This window comes from Petromyzon marinus, chromosome 33 (assembly GCF_048934315.1).
Source record: "Petromyzon marinus isolate PM22_M1 ecotype Great Lakes invasive population chromosome 33, UKy_Petmar_22M1.pri1.0, whole genome shotgun sequence".
NCBI lineage: Eukaryota > Metazoa > Chordata > Hyperoartia > Petromyzontiformes > Petromyzontidae > Petromyzon > Petromyzon marinus.
The window spans coordinates 6401968-6422273 of record NC_133699.1 but is presented as its reverse complement, the minus strand read 5'-3'; the positions used below and the strand labels follow the sequence as shown (position 1 = coordinate 6422273).

Below are 20306 nucleotides of genomic sequence, written 5' to 3'. Positions count from 1 at the left end.
ATCACTACTGTGTACACACGCACAAGCGTGACGTCACTATGCGGGGGAGCGTCATGACCACGCGAGTCTACACACACGCATGACGTCATCCCGGCTGGAGGCGGGAATGACGTCAGGGCCGGTGCTGGGCTCGGGAGGCCACGATGGTGGTGTGAGGCCATGGCACTCTGTGACCCCGGCTGGACACGTGACTGGACCCCAGTGGGGGCCGGGGGCCTAGGGGGCACCTTGGAGGGCACGTGGACAGCAGGGGGGCTTCGAGAGGGTTCTCGAAGGGAGGTGTGGCCGGGGCGGGGCCCGGGCACGCCGAGGCCCATATAAGCAGCCGCCTCACGAGGTTCGAGGCTGCCCGTATCAAGAACGAAGATGCATCGTGAAGATGCCAAGAAGAGTCAAGCATCCAGTCAGTGGACCTGGCAGTAGCCCACCTGGCTGGGTCACGCTAGAGTATTTGAGAAGTATGTGTTAGCTAGAGTAGGTCGGTGGTCACCACCTTATGTGCAGTGTTATATTACTTACCGTTCTAATAAATCAGCGTTGCCTCCCAAGGAGTCGTGTGTGCACCTAATTCGAACCCACTACAAATATATAAGGTAGTACTGTATTTAAAGTCACGTGTCAATCCACTGCTGGATGAGGGTCTCCACACTGCGGGCCGTGAGGTTATTGACCATACTTCACCACGCTAGTCAAGGTGGCGTTGCATAGATGAGTGCAAAGAAAGTACAATTGATTTTGCTGCACTGCCCTCTGCTGCCCACAACAGCAGCCTGGAAAGAGCCAACACTAACAAACAATACTGTAAAAATATTTTAAAATCACCCCATCACAGAGATGAAAAAAAACATGACTACATATCACTGTGACCTGTTATATTTACTGTGAATCATCAAATAATAAATTGTTTAAATCCACGCCTATACAGGCCACCATACTTCAATAGTGATTACCGTTGGTAGGGCTATTTTAATACACACAATGGACAGGAAGGACAAGATCAAAGGGCTCTCATAATCCACATGCAGAGTGTACGTTGCCTCATTAATCCCCACACCCCCACTTTGCGCAAGAGCGTAGAAGTGTGGTTACCACATCTACGCCTCCATAAGGAAACAGGTGGACTTCACAAATTTGGTTGTCGCCTGATGAAGCTGGTTGTAATTACTGGCGAAACATCGTACTCAGATTGTCAATGTTGTGGCTTCGCTCTCCATCACACCGATGTGCTGTACTAGTGACCAATTTACATGTTCTGTTTACGTGACAACCCTTACTAGTTGGCTGTGTCGGGTGGTGGCGGGTTTTAACGACACATTTATATATTTAAGCGAACTAACCCAAAATACCTCTATTATGGATGTAATTTATCTTGCATTTTAATTCCATGAGCAAAGTTGCAAATTAAGCAAATATTGTCGAGACGATCATTGGTTGAACTTTGATCAAGTGAGCTGCTCTAATTGTGCACATTTCCATCAATGTTGCTTATAATATTTGGTTATCTGTAATATTTGGTTAGAGGTTATATAAGAGATGGCCTGCCCGCATGTTTGGTGGACAATGGGTGCATGCGGAGATGGTGTGGACTTCGTCTTCATCGGCGGCAGCCCCTTGGGGTTCGAGGATGACACCCATCAGATCTTGAGGTGGCTGAGGAGTCCAATTCACGATCTGCAGATCTTTGAGCTTTGGGGTCACGTGGTCCCAGATAGAAGTGGGAGCCACAATGCTGGGTTAGCTTCCTTTTCTGTTGTTATTTGGCAGCGATTCGGCATCAAGACGTTGGGTCTCAGTGGGCCGTCGCCTGGTGGATGCAGCAGCGCCACCCAAGGTGGGCGGCAGCCTACTCCGTCGAATCTCGAAGCCTGATGTTTCTGTACTTCAGGGAGGACTTGAGGGTGTCCTTGAACTGCTTACTTTGTCCTCCCCTCGTCCGCTGCCCATTAGAGAGCTGGGAGAAAAGGATCTGGTGGGGAAGGCAGTTCTCAGGTACGCGGAAGCAGTGGCCAGTCCATCAGAGTTGTTTTTTTAGAAGTATTGCTTCAATGCTGGTGGTGTCAGCATGGAGGACACTTGCACTTGATCCCCTGGATTTGATGGAGGCAGTGCTGTTGGAAACGCTCAAGCGCAATGACATGGCACCAATACATAGACAACATACCGGCAAGACTTAAAATCCTAGCATACCATCTTTAAAACTATCACATCTACACAAACACCGAGTCTACACAACATGTAGCTTCAGATAATTTCGGTGCAACAAAAAACAGATGGTTACTCATGACAGCCACATGGTAGACTATGTTGGGACAAACAAAACCTTTCCGTTAACGCTCATCAGAATATTTATTTATACAGCAGGAATCCGATGAGCTATAAACCTCTTTTTCACAGATGTCCAGTCGGGGCAGGTGAGAATAATACAACACAACACAAAAACTTGACAGTGAAAAGTATAGCAAATATATACAAATAATACTAAACTATGTTTTATCCTACCAGGTAAAGCATACTGAGCTATGAGCCTCTCATTCAGCAGCAACCTGGCAACAAATGATAGCTTAATAAACTGGTTTATATTTTGATTTAAAGCTTTCGTGACTGCAGTAATTCATATTCTTAGTTTTTTCGGTAAAGTCACGTTGAAGAGAAACAACAAAATAACAAAATATATATAAAACAATTGTTTTATATATATAGTTTTTTCGGTAAAGTCACGTTGAAGAGAAACAACAAAATAACAAAATATATATAAAACAATTGTTTTTTACCGAAAAAACTAAGAATATAAACTGGTTTATCTTATAGAAATTTATTACAGCAAAATAATCAATAATCTAAACAAATTTCGATTTACAGCTTTCGTGACTGCAATGATTCATCTTCTTTGGTTCTTTCGGTAAAGTCACGTAGAATGAGAATAAAAGAATAATTTGATAAAATAAAATAACACAATAATATTCTCACGACGTTTCGGCCACAACACAAGCGGCCTTCATCAGGTGAAGGGAGCGAGACTGTCTGGTAGAACAGCGCTGGAGTGAGAGAGCCACGTTCAGATCACGGCTTTTAAGCTGTGTGAGAGGAACAAAGAGCCTTGACGAAGGAATTAGCATAAAATTTAGCATTGAAAAGGCTGAATGATTAGCTTGTGACTGGTCACAGAAATAGCTATGTTAAAAGTTAAAGCATACACATCCGCAGAGGCACCCATTGTTAAAAGGAATTAGCATAGAATTTAGCATTGAAATAGCTAAATTAAGGCATTCGCTTGTAACTGCTACAGAAATAGTTACGTTGAAGTCAGAGCATACACATTCACCGAGGCACTTAGTACAAATCAAAACAGGAGAATTTAGCATTGAAATAACTAGGCGAATTTAGCATTGAAATAACTGGGTGATTTGCTGGTGACTGGTCACAGAAATGACTACACATCTGAGCTATTCACAGTACTATATAGTGAACCAATAAAAATTAAAATATAAATTACCTTCATGTTATCAATAAACTCTATATTCTCCAATCAGCTAAGCTACCAACCATAAGTCGTTATATATCACAATGCTATATGGCGAAAAAATGGGTGGATTCTTACCCTCAAATTTCCGTACCACGGATAGCTACGGGCCCCGTTCAGACGGACGAGTTCGTCCATGGTCGGAACAGAGGAGGGGGAGAGAGACAGCTGCGAAGCCCTAGTATACTCCATGTTGTAAACCATACCATTAACCGTGGTGTGAGAGGTATTAAGAGGCAATGCTGGCGAAAGAGCTGCGGTCTGAAGGTCATCGTAAAATTACAATTAATTAAGAACAGAAATGATTTAACACATCTTTCCAGTGGTTACTAAGCCTGAATCCATCTTCTCGGTTGAAATTGTCTCTGTGCTTGTATATGTGAATGGCCTCATGAACGAATCTCTCATGGTAGCCAGTTGGTTTGCAAAGAACCTCCGTCTTGGAGAAGTCAATGTCATGTGAGCCCACTGAATTGTAACAGTGATCTGCCACGGCCGATTCAACAGCATTAATTGATGAGAACAAACAGTTCTTGTTGAAACCCTCTGCTGCCAGACCACCAAGATTATATGGCCTTCCAAAGATACACAAAGAAGATACACCCCTTCGTCCCATCGTCTCTACTATCAGCTCCCCCACCTACAAACTGGCACGTTTTCTGGCTGATATACTGCGACCTTTCACTGGAAAAACCACCTCTGCGGTACTAAATTCTACTCACCTGGTATCGACAATCAAAGACATTTCCCTGTCCCCAAACGACCTGCTTGTCAGTTTTGATGTGGTGTCCTTGTTCACCAAAGTCCCGGTACCTGACACCATCGCTATCATTGAAGACCTGGTTCATCAAGGACTGCATACTGATGTACCCCCCCTGGTGAGACATTGCTTAACCAACACATACTTCACCTGGAATGGAACTTTCTACAAACAAACTGAGGGCACCCCAATGGGCTCCCCCCTATCTCCGGTTGTAGCCAACGTATTCATGGAAAAATTTGAAACTGACGCCATCCAGACTGCCACTCTACGCCCGACCTTATGGAAGAGGTACGTTGATGACACCTTTGTCATCTGGCCACATGGCCAGCCTGCTCTAGACCAATTCCGCGACCACATCAATTCCATACACCCAGCCATCAGATTTACCATGGAGGTCGAAAAAGATGGCAAACTACCCTTTCTGGATGTCTTAATTAAAAGGAGACATGATGGTTCAATGAGCCACTCTGTCTACAGGAAAGCTACCCATACAGATGCTTACTTGAAACCGGATTCCCACCACCATCCATCCCAGAAGAACTGCCTCATCAAGACTCTATACCATAGAGCCCAATGCATTTCCGACCAGGAACACATTACCAGTGAACTCAAGCACGTACACCAGGCTCTCAGGGCTAATGGCTACTCCGACTACACAATCCGCAAAGCCATCACTCCAGTCATGAAGAAGGATCCTCTTGTGGAGCCACTCAAAACCATCACCTTACCCTACATTGCAGGGGTCACTAAAAAGATCTCCAAAATCCTGAATAAACACAAAATCCAGGTCCGATTCAACACAGTACACAAAATCCGTGATTTAGTTCCATCTGTAAAAGATGCTCTTCCAGACATACAGTACCCGGGCGTTTACAAACTAAAGTGCCTCTGTGGTAGTAGCTACATTGGAGAAACCAAAAGACATATCTCGGACCGCATCCGCGAACATAAAGCAGACTTGAAACACGGTAAGACGAACTCCTCGGCCGTGGCAGATCACTGTTACAATTCAGTGGGCTCACATGACATTGACTTCTCCAAGACGGAGGTTCTTTGCAAACCAACTGGCTACCATGAGAGATTCGTTCATGAGGCCATTCACATATACAAGCACAGAGACAATTTCAACCGAGAAGATGGATTCAGGCTTAGTAACCACTGGAAAGATGTGTTAAATCATTTCTGTTCTTAATTAATTGTAATTTTACAATGACCTTCAGACCGCAGCTCTTTCGCCAGCATTGCCTCTTAATACCTCTCACACCACGGTTAATGGTATGGTTTACAACATGGAGTATACTAGGGCTTCGCAGCTGTCTCTCTCCCCCTCCTCTGTTCCGACCATGGACGAACTCGTCCGTCTGAACGGGGCCCGTAGCTATCCGTGGTACGGAAATTTGAGGGTAAGAATCCACCCATTTTTTCGCCATATAGCATTGTGATATATAACGACTTATGGTTGGTAGCTTAGCTGATTGGAGAATATAGAGTTTATTGATAACATGAAGGTAATTTATATTTTAATTTTTATTGGTTCACTATATAGTACTGTGAATAGCTCAGATGTGTAGTCATTTCTGTGACCAGTCACCAGCAAATCACCCAGTTATTTCAATGCTAAATTCGCCTAGTTATTTCAATGCTAAATTCTCCTGTTTTGATTTGTACTAAGTGCCTCGGTGAATGTGTATGCTCTGACTTCAACGTAACTATTTCTGTAGCAGTTACAAGCGAATGCCTTAATTTAGCTATTTCAATGCTAAATTCTATGCTAATTCCTTTTAACAATGGGTGCCTCTGCGGATGTGTATGCTTTAACTTTTAACATAGCTATTTCTGTGACCAGTCACAAGCTAATCATTCAGCCTTTTCAATGCTAAATTTTATGCTAATTCCTTCGTCAAGGCTCTTTGTTCCTCTCACACAGCTTAAAAGCCGTGATCTGAACGTGGCTCTCTCACTCCAGCGCTGTCCTACCAGACAGTCTCGCTCCCTTCACCTGATGAAGGCCGCTTGTGTTGTGGCCGAAACGTCGTGAGAATATTATTGTGTTATTTTATTTTATCAATTTATTCTTTTATTCTCATTCTACGTGACTTTACCGAAAGAACCAAAGAAAATCTAAACAAATGTTTGTGAAAGTTATCCCATCATATCAGATGTTTATTAATGTCCTTCCTTTTGAGAAACCTAGACCATTATCGCTCACTAGGTGGGTTAGGATTGAAAACTAGCTACAGGCAGTCCCCGGATTATAGGGATGAAACTACAGTAATTAAAGAAAACGGTACGGGAGGCACAACTATTTCCGGCTATGGGATTTTATCTAGATTTGGGGGAAATTGTTGAGTTTCCGACATACGGAAAATTCAGGTTGCGGATCTTCCTCGGGAACCTAACGCTTCCGTAACCCGGGGATTGCCTGTAAGGAGGGAGCATCTGATATCAGTCTAAATCTCTAAGTCTCCAATGTGTCTGCTAAGGTGCGCGTGTGTGTATGCAGTGTGTCTCCGGCTCGTCTTCTTTCTTCCTTGAGTGTCCTTTGTGTAGTCCGAGCACTTCGGAGCTCTCTGTGTGTTCTTGATGCCACCCAGTTTGAAGACTGAGAGTCCTCGATGTCCACTGGGATGGCATTCTACTCTGGTGACCTACACATAGCACACATCATCACCATCACAATTATTCCACTGGCCAACAGGACACCACAGAAAACTGCCTGTCATTGAAACTACCTAGAGAAATGAATTGCACCGAAAATGGCTGATAACTCACGTGGTAACCACCTTCAAAATATAATTGTGGGCCGAGTAAGAGTGCGTACAACACTGTCAGACAACACTGTTTGACTTAGGGTAAATTCTCCAGTTTGAGGTTTTATGGTTTGTGAAAATACATCATGAGTACAACTTACCTCATATAGAAGAGGATGTAGGCCTGGTCTTGAAGAACCTCTGACTTGGCGACTGGCTCCACGTCAGCATCGTCCATTCTGAACCAGCTGCCATTGCTGACCTGAAGGAAAAAATACATGTACACTTAATTACGATCATTACCCAATTGCACCTGACTCATTTAAAAGCCAGCCATAGTGACAGATCATGAAAGTGGAATATTATATGGAAGTTAACACGTGTACTCATATGCTTCGTGTGTGTGTATGTATTATCATAGTGGGAAACAGTAGCGTAGCGGTTAGCACATTGCACTACGAACCCGGCAACCAGAGGTCGATTCCCGCTTACGACGTAACACCAGTGACGATTATCTCAACTGGTCCTGGGCCTCGTTCCCTCGGTCCACTCAGCCTCAAATTAACACATGGTGCAATATGTAAAAATTACCACTCAGGGGACAAAGGCGGCCGGGTGTAGTGCTGGCCACCCACCCCCGCGTGTGTCATTCTGGCTTTGACAGGTGCTCATGAACAGCACTTGCCCCAACAGTCGGGTAAGGCTATATGGGGGATATTTGTTTTTTTGTTTATCATGCAGAACATCACCTTGTTGTACGAGTAGTAGTGGCCGCTATTGGTGGTGGTCCCGTGGTGCACAATCACCGAGTAGAGTGAATAAAGTTGCGACTCTTGCACAACCTGACTAGACATGAACGGCCGTATGTCGAGTTTTTCAGGGAAGAGGAACTCCTACAAGGGATGAGGGAGGAGACAGTGATGGGCCAAGCATTAAAAGAGAGGAAAATAGGGAGCTGGCTAAGCAGGGGCAGAAGAAGGGAGCAAATTAACGTATTGGCGGTACACTGGTGCACCGTATATATAAAAAACTAAAATCACATTTTTCACGATGATATATTTTCCAGCGATTCCCAACCCATTTCAGGAAATTTTGTGGGGCTGCGTCAAAATAATTTATCGTGATCTCAAAGCAGTCGGCAGATGAGTGTCGGTTCACATTTTGATGTTCTACTGTTTTATGAGGACCGGTGTGTCATGCTGCACCGGTGTACCGCCAATACGTCCAAATGACAAAAAACGTTGAATACAAAATATATCTGAATATCAGTTTGCATTCTGTGCAGGAAGTAAAATTCACCCTGTCGATTTTGTGCCCAAACTCATCGTATCGCTTAATGGTGACGATAAGCACATTGGGCACCACGTGCAGGCTCACTCTCTTTGTTGATTTCCCCACGCGTGAGCACCTGTTTGCCAGACAATAGCAACGTTAGTTTACGGACGAGGTGCGTGTTTCATCACACACTGTATAAATGGGGATATACACGAACGTTTAAAGGTGCACGATGGAAGATTGCATACTCACATTCCACATCTGTATTCTGAAAGATTCTCGGTCTTTGTGAATTCATACAAAGCCTTCACCAGATCCAGGGATTTCTGTCAAAAGCCAAGAAAGCACAATCATGGAAAATTATTACTTTGAATAGAAATTCAGAAAATAATGAGCTAAGTGGCTCTCTGCAGTCAACTGGTTGTGGTACATAAATATAATGAATGACAAAAAAATCGACATCAGGCTGCAGCCTTCCCAATTCTTACGTTGATATTAAGAGAGATGTCAAGGCAAGAGTCCAACGTGTCTGAGATGCTGAAGCACTGCGTGCACTCAACTGTGAAAACACATAATATGAAAACATACAATATTACTGCTGCACATTGCATAATCATCAAAAGTATTCACACGTTAACTGCCTAATATCATGAAAATGTTCAAATACCACCAACCCAGATGCGACTATAATTGTTATTTAAAAACATATTTGGTGAAAGCAGCAATGGCTACTAAATACATTTATTGTTGATACTGTGTTGGCAGTGGTGCCCTAACATAAATCACAGGTACTCAACACATTCGTCAATAGCACTGCCTTACAAGGAAAAATATGCAATTGGTGACATTTTAAGGAGTGATCTTTATTCATAGCACAGAAGCCAGAAACATAGGGTGGGCTACGAGTTGGATACTGCACTGTACACCACGTGGCCTGATGAGAAATTACATTTGGCGTACAGAAACCTTTGATAAACTCTTGCGTAATAAGCATGTGAAATCTATTTCCGTATTCGGCATCTTTTCTCACTTGTGTAGTCAATGATGATCGGGATGGTCTGCTAAAATTGTCACATGAATGATGACATAAACTAATTTGTATTCAATGTTAAAGTTTAAAATGTTGCTGGCAGATTGCATGTTGGGTAGCCTCGTCGCAGCGTGGTCAAAGAAATAAGCATTAGCACAATCCAGTTAATGATGTTCGTATATTGTATTATATTTTTATTATTTTATAGTTTCCCTTCTACGTGGTGACTTTACCGAAAGAACCAAGAATATGAATCCCTGCAGTCACGAAAGCTTTAAATCAAAAGATGTTCGTATAGTTGATGCAACCCCTTTTAACCTAGAGAACTCCACAGGAATGGGAGTAGAGTGAATGATATAACTTGTAAACAATGAAAGAGAAACGGGAAAGGGAATGCATATTTTGTGCATGTGTGCTTATGTCCTTGTGTACGTGTTTTTTTTTACATCTACAGAGAATATAAGGTTGCATGCGAGAGCTTGCATAGCCCAGTATGGATTGTGAAATTGGGTGAAATCACTACTTAAAGGGTGAATGTTTCCAGAAGGGGCACAGGTACCTACCTCTCGATTTCAGGTACCCCCTGAAGATCTGGTGGATCAATGTTGGGGTCTCCATGTCAATATTCAGCCTGGAAAAACACGCAATGAAACACACAGACAGCTACTCCAGAGGCAATGTCTTTACGAGATGAACACTCGGGAGAGTTACATGTTTTTCCCTACTAGTATTAACTCGCTGAAGTGGCAATGTCTTAACTACCTCGCCAGCTATACAGGTCATGGGTTTGATCCCAATGCTGACGCCTGTAAATTTGCAGTTTGCATTCTCTCCCTGTGGTTGCGTGTATTTTTTTTTTATACGAGCCCACCGATTTTTCCCTCCATATTTAGAAACATGCATTTAGTGTATTTGTTAAATAATAATTAAAATAAAGTGAATGCAAATATGAATAATAAAATATACAATTAAAAAAACAAAAAAACCACTAATGTAGACTGGTTCTTAATCGGAGTGAGCGTACTGCCAGTCTATAATGTAGACTGTAGCCTGGTTTTTAAGCTTGGTGAGCGTATTGGCAGTCAATAATGTAGACTGTAGCCTGGTTATCCTGAGAACATATTTTTTTCTGAACAATCCAGGCATCCATGTGCTGGTATTGTGCAACTATTTATGGAGTTTGCTGGGGCATGCAGTACTTACTGGCTTTGGTTGAAGAGGCAGGATTGGTGCAGCGTATCTATCACGTAACTCAGAAAGACATGCGCATCTTCCTGCCTGCCAAAACACAGGTCCTCGCCGATGTCTGTGTGGAAATGGACAGAGGTCACAGATGATGTGGTCACACAGTTGCTGGCACAGTATATAGCTTATAAAGTCCCTCATCAACTAAGTTGGAAGATTTGTGGGTTAATCACAGAACTGGGTATGGCTGGCAGTGTTTAGAACGAGCATCAAGAGAGTAATGCAGGACCGGAAGAACATCCGATGCATTGGAGTTGTAAAATCAGTGCTGACCAAAACGAGTAATTTTCTGTTCGATATTGTATACAAAAACTGATTCAAACTGCCCTTTCAGGAGATCTTGAGATGACCGATGTTTCAACGTCAAAGACACTTGGGAATTGTGCTGGAACTTACTTTTGAAATTGAGAACTATGTCGATGGGATCGATGGCCATGCCCCGATTCATGAAGGTGTTGAAGACGTGTTTCTCCAACAGACACATCATGCAAAACTCAGTCTGTTTGCCTGTGAAGAGGGGCAGGGGTGACACACAGTGAAAATACAAACCAATCGCACAAATTGCCCAGCCGCGCACAGCCAGGTAATCTACACAACACTCGATTGTAGCTCGTCTCGAATGCAAAATATCTTGGGAGAACTCACAGGTCCATGAGTGATCGCTGTAAAGCAAAAAGTTTGCCAGCGGCGCCGTGTACGTGAGGCCCTGCAGGCTGGCATTCACGAAACACGTATTCCCGAGGTTGTTGAGCCCAGCACCCTCATGTAGATCCTCCTGCCACTTGAGAACTAAGTTGTCTGTTGCAGGTGTTGTGAATTCTAAAGATGGAATGCTGTCCTCATCTGCACACATGACATGATGGAAACACATCATTAACGTTCACAGCACTTTTATTATAACTCACAGCACTACTGAAGGGAATGGTTTACAAATTGGGTGTCTTAGCCTGTACCCATGCTGGCATTTTTTGTGGTGCTGTTAGGTAGACACAATCCTCTTCACCAGCTGGCGAGATGCAAATGTATTAAATGTTTTTGAAGTGTTCAGCACTAGTAATCAGAATTGCCTGAAGAGCATCTTCAGCCTGTAAGTTTTACATCGACAGCAATGGCTAGACAACCACAGCAGCGTGACGAGATATCAAAGTGTACGTATGTGTGCACGTTGAACTTCTTTCACACCGTGCGTCGCCATCCATACTAATCGGAGGGACAGGGTCACGCCAGCAAACACTTACCTCCCGCATTAGGTTTGTGCAGCCCAGTCGTGCTGGACTCGGTCACGAAAGACACGGCGGATGGAACGGTGCTGTGTTGGATCTCCAGCCCCTTGTCATCTGCTGCTGACACCGCCGGGGGTGATGTGGATGCCTCATCCTTGACGACGATGCTGGAGATGGTGTCCGCTTCTGCCTGTTGAATACTCTTGGCCTCCTGCTACGGCAGCAGTAAAAGCAGCCTTAAGTCACAGACACGCATCGCCACTACACTGCAGCATTGCTCAAACTGCTAAGTGCGGATTCTTATTTCGAACAACATGGCAAGCCAATCTAATAATGGAGACTCTGCTTTTAGATACCAGGATCTATCTTTGTTTCCAAAGAAGTTGGACAAAAACATACTCTGTCTAAATTCTCCTTAGTGATATTCTGAAGACGTTACGTTAAAAAGATGCATGTGATATCACTTGAGCGCAAATACAGACCCATATGGACACACATTCCCATACGGGTATACATCCCTTCATACGCCCTCCCCATTCTTGCAGTGCGTGAAATTGGAAATCATGCATATTTTAAATACTCAAATGGCTTAATGTGCTATTCATGCAACGGTTAGCAATCTGGTGTTATCGTACGGAATTTGGTGCCACAATTTCCTGGCATGTCAGTAGAAATACATCCTTCCCACCTTTATTCACCCAGCAGTATAAATAGGGACACCACAGGTAGTCGATGGACAAGCCATGTGTGTTGTGGGGTCAGGTGTGGGTGCTCCCACATTTTCCAAGATGTTTGGTGGGTGTAGAAGGTGAGTTTCCTCTCGTGCAAACCCAACCGCGAGCAATCGTATGATCAAACAATTTCAAGGCTGCACCTTTACGTGTGGACTGGTCTTATTTGCAAGTTTTGCAACGTAAACTTTAATTTTTTACCTTAATTTTATCAATACTGATCTATACTACAGGTTTTCTTCTTGTTAGATCGTGTAAATATATAAATGTTTCGTTAAACCGGCCACAATCCGACACAGCCAATTTGTAAGGTTTACCACTTAAACAGATCGTGCCAATTCGTTACGAGTACAGCACACCGGTGTGTTGGAGAGCCAAGCCACAACATTTACAATCCGAGTACGACGTTTCGCCGGTAATCTAACCCAAAAGAAAAAAAAGAAAGGACAAAACGGTATTATGGATGATTTTGGTCACGAAAGCATACGTGATAATTGAATTTTGCCTAATCACCTACTGTGATTTATCCTCCCTCTTTGCTGCTCCTACAGCCTCCCTTACCTTAGTCAGATGATCTGCATTGCTTTCTTCAGATGATGATGTCTCCTCACCGTCCTTCCCCGCACCTCCGAGCAACACGTTTGCCTAGGTACGGTGCAAAAGAAGTTCAACATGCATCACGACTTTAAACTGGTGTTGCAGCTTTCAAAAGACTCGAAAGGGGGCTGCCGTTTTTTTCCTCACTTTCTGACTCAAACTGTTGAAGCTTTCAACAACGTGAGCCTGAAATTTTGATTTAAAGCTATCGTGACTGCAGTAACGATAAACTGCCAAATCGTTGCGCGTGGCGCCAACGGGGTTTTAAAGAAATAAATAAATGGATAAAATTCACCGTTTTTAAATAAATTCATGCAAACCAACACACCTGAAGACGACCGTTTGTGTTATGGTCGAAACGTGATAATTTTTATTGCTTTATATATTTTATTATTTTGTTGTTTCCCTTCAACGTGACTTTACCGAAAGAACTAAGACCGTGAGCCTGCTTCATGTCGGCTTTAGCGTCATACTCTGTGGGAAGATTATCACTTGGCTCAGCGTAGTTTTTAGGTAGTTAGTACGACTTTTAAATTAATGTAGTGCTTCAGGCGTACCCTGTCCATATATATAGGTAAACCAAATGAACCTCTGAATTGATATTTTTCGTTCTCCAAATAACAAAGAAATTGTTATTGAATGTTTCTAGTTATTAGCAGACTCTGTTAGATGTACCCAGTCACCCGCTGTGATTTATCCTCCCTCTTTGTTGCTCCTACAGCCTCCCTTACCTTAGTCAGATGATCTGCATTGCTTTCATCAGATGATGATGTCTCCTCACCGTCCTTCCCCGCATCTCCGATCAGCACGTTTGCCTAGGTACGGTGCGAAAGATGTTCAACATGCATCACGACTTTAAACTGGTGTTGCAGCTTTCAAAAGACTCGAAAGAGGACTGCATCTTTTTTAATCTGATTCAACGAATCTGACTTCTGTCCATCAGATGATGATGATGTCTCCTCACTTTCAGTCTCAAACTGTTGTTGAGGCTTTCAACAACGTGAGCCTGCTTTATGTCGGCTTTAGCGTCACACTCTGTTGTAGTGCTTCAGGCGTACCCTGTCCATATATAGGTAAACCAAATGAACCTCTTAACTGCAATGTTTCGTTCTCCAAATAAAAACGAATTATTGAATGTTTCTAGTTATTAGCACAGACTCTGTTAGATGTGCCCAGTCACCCGCTGTGAGTCATCTCCCTCTCTGCAGCAGATCTTACTGCCCTTACCTTAGTCAGATCATTTTCCTTGTGTCCAACGATTGATGCCTCCTGACTCGTTGACGTTAAACTGGTGTTGCAGCTCTGAAAAACGCTCTCACTGGAACGGCTGCTCACCAGACTCGAAAGAGGGCTGCCCTTGCGAACCGTAGCAGGACTGCCCAGCGAGGTCCCAGCATAGGTGTCCTCATCATCAGAACTGCTTCGGCAACAGCAGCATAGCTTTTTGAAAAACTTTCTGAATAATTTCTTTACACCTTTCTTCATGGTGGCCATGCCACCAATGTGCCAGAGCACCGAAACTTTCCAAAAATTTTTATCACGAGAACGCCAGAGGGCAAGTGAAGACACCTCTGCTTCCCAAGAAATCCGAAGAGCCTGTAGGATGTGACGTCACACGCCGGACTGCAGTGACGTTACAATACGACACCTTATGAGGAGTGTCACTTGACGTCACGCGCCGGACTGCAGTGACGTTTCAATAAGACACCTTATGACAAGTGTCACATGACGTCACAGACTCCCGACTACACCGACGCCACACAACTGCATTTTTAATCTTAGTTCTTTCGGTAAAGTCACGTAGAAGGGAAACAATAAAATAATAAAAACATAAAACAATACAATTCTCACGACGTTTCCACTGCAACACAAGCAATCATCATCAGGTGTTAAAACCACAACAAGAAAATTTGATGATGATTGCTTGTGTTGCAGTCGAAACGTCGTGAGAATTTTATTGTTTTATATATATATTTATTATTTTATTAATTTATTGTTTCCCTTCTACGTGACTTTACCGAAAGAACCAAGAATATGAATCCCTGCAGCCACGAAAGCTTTAAATCAAAATTTAACTGCATTTTCTTGTTGTGCTTTTCACACCTAATGTTGATTACTTGTGTTGCAGTCGAAACGTCGTGAGAATTTTATTGCTATATATTTTTATTATTTTATTGTTTCCCTTCTACGTGACTTTACCGAAAGAACCAAGAATATGAATCCCTGCATAGTCACGAAAGCTTTAAATCAAAATTTAACTGCATTTGTTGCTCAAATAGCTTTCCTTGGTGCTAATTAACAGAGCTATTGCTTGCCTGCATTAGAAGCATAACATCACACACAGCCCACTGTATGCGTTAGGTTTCACTTAGCATTAAACACCAGAATCCACTCTAGCAAGAATTCCATCCTGGCATGGAGGACACCTTGCGGTACATTACAGGTTTCCCAAAATTCCACTTTTATTAATTTACTCCCAATTCAAATTGTTCTGCACTTGTGACATGCTAAGCAACTAACGCTGTCTGATTGGCAACACACCTGCTCAAGCTCTGGGATAACAGGTGTGTGTTGGGCATCAGTGCTTGTCAACTTTGCTCTAATTAGTGTATTTTCTAATATTCAATAACGTATTTAATTACTCATTGAGGTTTAATGAGCTCACCTGTCTCGATTTTTGTCCAATTGTTGCAGATACGAGTCACAACACTTGATTCATGTGCAGTGATATCAATGTGAATTAAAGTGCTCTGTTACCAATAAAGTACAATTTTGACTGGAGAAGATCAATGGGTGGGGTTTGGGAATCTGAGACGGTACAATCACGAATGTTAATCAAATCTACATATATGAGGGCTTAGCCTGCTTCACGTCGGCTTCAGTCGCACAATGTAATTTTTTCAAGTATTCAGCACGGGGTTTAAATTAATGCAGCGCTTCAGGTTGACCCTGCTGAAATGTAGCTGTTGTATATGTGGGTGTGTGAAAATTGATGACAAATAATTAAAATTAAATGAAATTCGAAATTTGCATAATTAATCCAAAATTATGTTAATTCGTGTAATTATGCATATAACTATGCTAATTAGAGAGGTGATCGTATTAATTTATACGAGTGGGTGTGGTTGTGTTAATGATAGCCTTTATGATAATCAGGTCCCCGCCTCGTTGACGAGGTGGGGTTATCAATCAGGATAACGCAATCAATCGTGTGCAGTTACCCTAGTGTCAATTCGGCCTCGTTGTCTAACTTCGTATTATTGATCAGCATAATACAATGATTCTCGCTTTAACACTCCCCGAGTGTTCATATTTTAGGTCCCATGTTCACATCGTTCGCTTTAGTTTAATGAGTGTGGATTGGTGTGTTTATAGTTTAGGTTCCCGAGTTCATATCTCGTCGCAGGATACAGATCTTATGCAAAAACTTCAGGAAAGAATCACACGACCACTTCTGTATTAATCAATTTATTTTCTAATTAAACCTTAACTATAATATGTATGTGACTCTCAATCTCGGAACTTCAACACGGTATCCACACGGTATCAAGACAGTATCATCAACGACTGTACGATTTCACTTTGATAACACATGGACCCCGCATAAAGCGATTGCTGTTAGTGAGAGAGTCAGAACATGCAAATGCTATGCTACACAAAAGCTTATACATTATAATATGAACGATCATTATGCTTGAAATGGTCAGCACATTATCACAGGCGATTGATTAACATGCAACGGTATTCATATAAAAAGACAATCAAACAGTTATTATTTCCAAAGGCATAAATGTAACAACAGATCCACCGGACAGAATATAAGATTACCAAAATGGCTTAGTGTGAGGGTATGCGGCGGAACGTGTTATCTCACGGGAGATTAATTAATTAATTCGTGAATAAGATTGTATGATCAGAAAATCGGTTTAGCACGATTCCTCCCCGGGAGCGTAGCTCCGTGGCGAAGGTGCCAAGGCTAATTCGTATTGATGGATCGGTTGGTAACTTATGCGATTAGAAGTACAGTCCAAAACAAAATATTGAAGAGGGAAATTATGAATATACTTATAAATGACGGACTGTTATCACACGAACGATGCTTCCACAGCCAGATGGTTCACGGACTTGAGTGTTCGCTTCTGGTTAAGGACCTGTGTATGTTTGAGTGATATGAATTGTTTTGAATAGTCAGTGTTTGGAATTAATTCTTTGCGTTGCCATACGCTGAAGTTGGCATCGCTTGTAGGAGAAGTAGCCTCGCTCCCTTTAGAGCGGTGAGGTGTGTAGGAGTGCATCATACGAATCGCCGCCCTCCTCCACACAGCAGCCAGCCTCTGTCCACGGGGGAGAGTTGCTTGATCGCTCTCAGTTCCGCTCAGTGGACACCTCTGTCCACTGCTGGATGAGCTGCGCGATCACGCTCGTGCTGGTTCGCTGAAGCAGTTTCCCTCCGCTGTTGGATGAGCTGCATCGGCACGCTCCCTCTCTCTGGGTGGAGAACTCGAACGTGCTCGTTGCTGGTTTGCTGAAAACAGGTTTTTCTCCACTGCTGGATGACTCAAGTCGCACGTGCTCTTGCTCTGGTTTGCAGAAGCTCTTGCTTGGTGCGTCGGTCGCTCTGCAGCTGGACTCAATGTAGAATCAGCAATACTCTGTCTTTCAGCTCTTGGAAATCACACTAGGTGACGCCTCACTACCCTGCGAGTCTTGCCAACGTCAGTGGGTAGCGACGGGGCCACTTTGGCTTCTGCTCGCCGCCCCTGCTCTGCAGCTCGCCAGCTGGCGACCTGTTGCTCTCGTTCCCGATTGGAACTGCTCCTGAGCCGACCCACTGGTCGAACTCCCCGCGTTCCGACCTCAGAGTCGAACTTCCCGAGTTCCGACCCCCCTGGTCGAACTCTTCCGAGTTGCTCCTCCGAGTCGAACTGTCTCCCGAGAGTCGACCCACTGGTCGAACTCTGGTGAGCCGACCCCCCCCCGGGTCGAACTGAGGTTTCAATGCTCAGGATTCTCTTTTTATGCCCAAAAATCCCTTCACTCGGATCCTGCCCACAAGGCGGGGTTTCTTTCGATTTTTGCTGTGTCAGGATTTGTGCGTATGTATCTGTGTCCGTGTGTGTGTCTGTACGTGTGTCAGTGTGTGTCCTTGTGCATCACCCACGGTATATTCCGTTGTCATACTCCTACCATAAAACCCACAAGTAAAACAATCAAATGTTATAAATTGTCTCGAAGGCACCTCTCTGTCTGGGTGCACAACCTGGAGGGAGGGGCGATATTCCCTCCGACTTTCACCGACGCACAAAGAAATGGTTAAAAAGTTTTAAGTTAACATTTCATTTCATCTGAGTTCCATAGTTATGATTCTGTATTAATCCAAGGTCTGAGTCAGCTTCTCGTTGCGGTGTTTGACTCGTGTTTCCCCAAGCGTATACACACTCCTACCCCGCGCTGCAGGGATACAAAGACGGCCGGGATTTCCCTTTCTCTCCGACCCTGGGTTTAACATCGCCCTTTGCTTATGTTGCAGTTTTGCTGTGCGCTTGCATTTCTTTTCCTCTCTACTCTTACTTTAACCCTGCTTATTATTTGCGTATGGGTGGAGGCTAGAGCATTTATGTTGACTTAGGAAAACCTGATTGTTATAGGCTTCGGGTCAAGTCGTATAGAAATTATTAAAATATGTGAATACATTTCATATTAAATTAATAGACGGGTGATGGTTACATTGACGTAGCTTGTGGCAGGGTTCAATTGAAGTGGGTGTGGAGATCAATAACTTTAGCCTACCCTGTCGTTAAATTCCGACTTTAAGTTACTTTAATAGTAATGCAGAACCAATTAGCTTTGTTGACTTAACTAGATCTAGGCTAACGCAACCTCCCCATTGCAATCCGCTGCGCTCTGCTCTCTATCTGCTCCCTCTGACCCTGGGAGGGCTCTGAACGTCAAAATCGTGTTAGTGGGTCAAGGTAAATATGACCTCCACATGCCATGCTGAGGCCTGGTTTGGTGTTTTTATTCATTATTAAAATTAAAAGAAACAATAGAAATATGTATCTATATGTATTGAAAAATTACGTGTTAATATTAAGATGGAAAGGGGGGCATATACAACATAGCTAACCCAATTCAATCTCCGATCAAAAATGTTTCGGGATTCAAAAACAAGATAAAAAACAAAACTTGTTATTAGCACAGACTATTATATGCCCCATACTTCAGGAGTATAGCTTAATCACGACCGTTCATGCGTATTACATTTTGGATTCACAAGCATTGACTTAAGTCCGTGCGAAAGAGGCCTGTCTTTTTTGTGATTTAATTCACGAACTTTTAAATTACTTTCCGCAAGCAGCAACAACAACAACAACGCCATGGCCCGGTGTTTGTAGAACTCTCGCTACGGCGCGTTTCCCAGGGCGGTTCGATTCTGGGTGGACTCTCCAAAGCCTCTGTCGCCCGTGGTTGAGAGCCTGGAGCAAGGGGATTTGACGGCGGACCACAGCTTTGCGACTCGAGTGCACGGGCACGCAACAGAGTGGGGCGCCTTGAAAGGGGCTCCCGTGGTGGAGGGAGGTGTCAGTTTGGCTCTTGGCGGCTCGCTGCAGTCTCCTCCGCCGGGGGGAACGAGCCAAGGGGGCCCCTTTGGAAGAAGACGGATTCGGGAGACGTGCCGTGCGGCCGGTCAAGTTCCAAGGAATATGCGATGGTGGCGGTGATGATGATGATGGCAGAAGTGGGCGGTGGTGATGAAGAAGATGGTGTCAATGTTCGTGGTCATGATGCTGACGGTGGTGGTGAGGACATTGATTTTGCCGACAAAATCATGAATGTTGCAGAGTTTGAAAGAAATCGCAGTGGTGAAGTTCGTGACGACGATGATGGTGGTGTTGGTGATGACGAGCTCAGCGACAATAGCCTTCATTCCGGCGAGTGCGACAACGTCAACAATGACCCTGATATTTTTTTCAACGACGACTTCAGCGTCTCTTCCGTCGAAACGCGCAACTCGCCACCCGCCGACGCGCCAGCTCGATCCTTCCCCAAAGCACCCGAGGCCGAGTGCACCTCTGGGCACGGCTCCACCATCGCGTCGCGCAGCAGCGCAACACGACCAACGGGGATGGAGGAGACAAAGGCGGATCTCGGGCACGGGAGAGGGGCCTCTC

The 20306-nt window shown here is 43.8% G+C and overlaps 2 protein-coding genes across 2 annotated transcripts; both read right to left on the bottom strand.

Annotated features, from left to right (window-relative positions):
* Positions 1-6918: 6918 nt before the first annotated feature.
* Positions 6919-11540, bottom strand: LOC142929668 (ubiquitin carboxyl-terminal hydrolase 36-like). Its single transcript, XM_076071373.1, has 11 exons — positions 11537-11540; positions 11229-11426; positions 10980-11090; positions 10542-10644; positions 9902-9969; positions 8797-8867; positions 8561-8634; positions 8333-8441; positions 7783-7926; positions 7195-7295; positions 6919-6931 (listed from the first exon to the last, which is right to left on the bottom strand). The coding sequence occupies exons 1-11, from the start codon at positions 11538-11540 to the stop codon at positions 6919-6921; spliced, it is 996 nt and encodes a 331-aa protein (XP_075927488.1).
* Positions 11541-11561: 21 nt separating this feature from the next.
* On the bottom strand, positions 11562-14738 carry LOC142929694 (uncharacterized). Its single transcript, XM_076071400.1, has 4 exons — positions 14362-14738; positions 13866-13949; positions 13099-13182; positions 11562-12020 (listed from the first exon to the last, which is right to left on the bottom strand). The coding sequence occupies exons 1-4, from the start codon at positions 14626-14628 to the stop codon at positions 11802-11804; spliced, it is 654 nt and encodes a 217-aa protein (XP_075927515.1). The 5' UTR covers positions 14629-14738; the 3' UTR covers positions 11562-11801.
* Positions 14739-20306: the final 5568 nt, after the last annotated feature.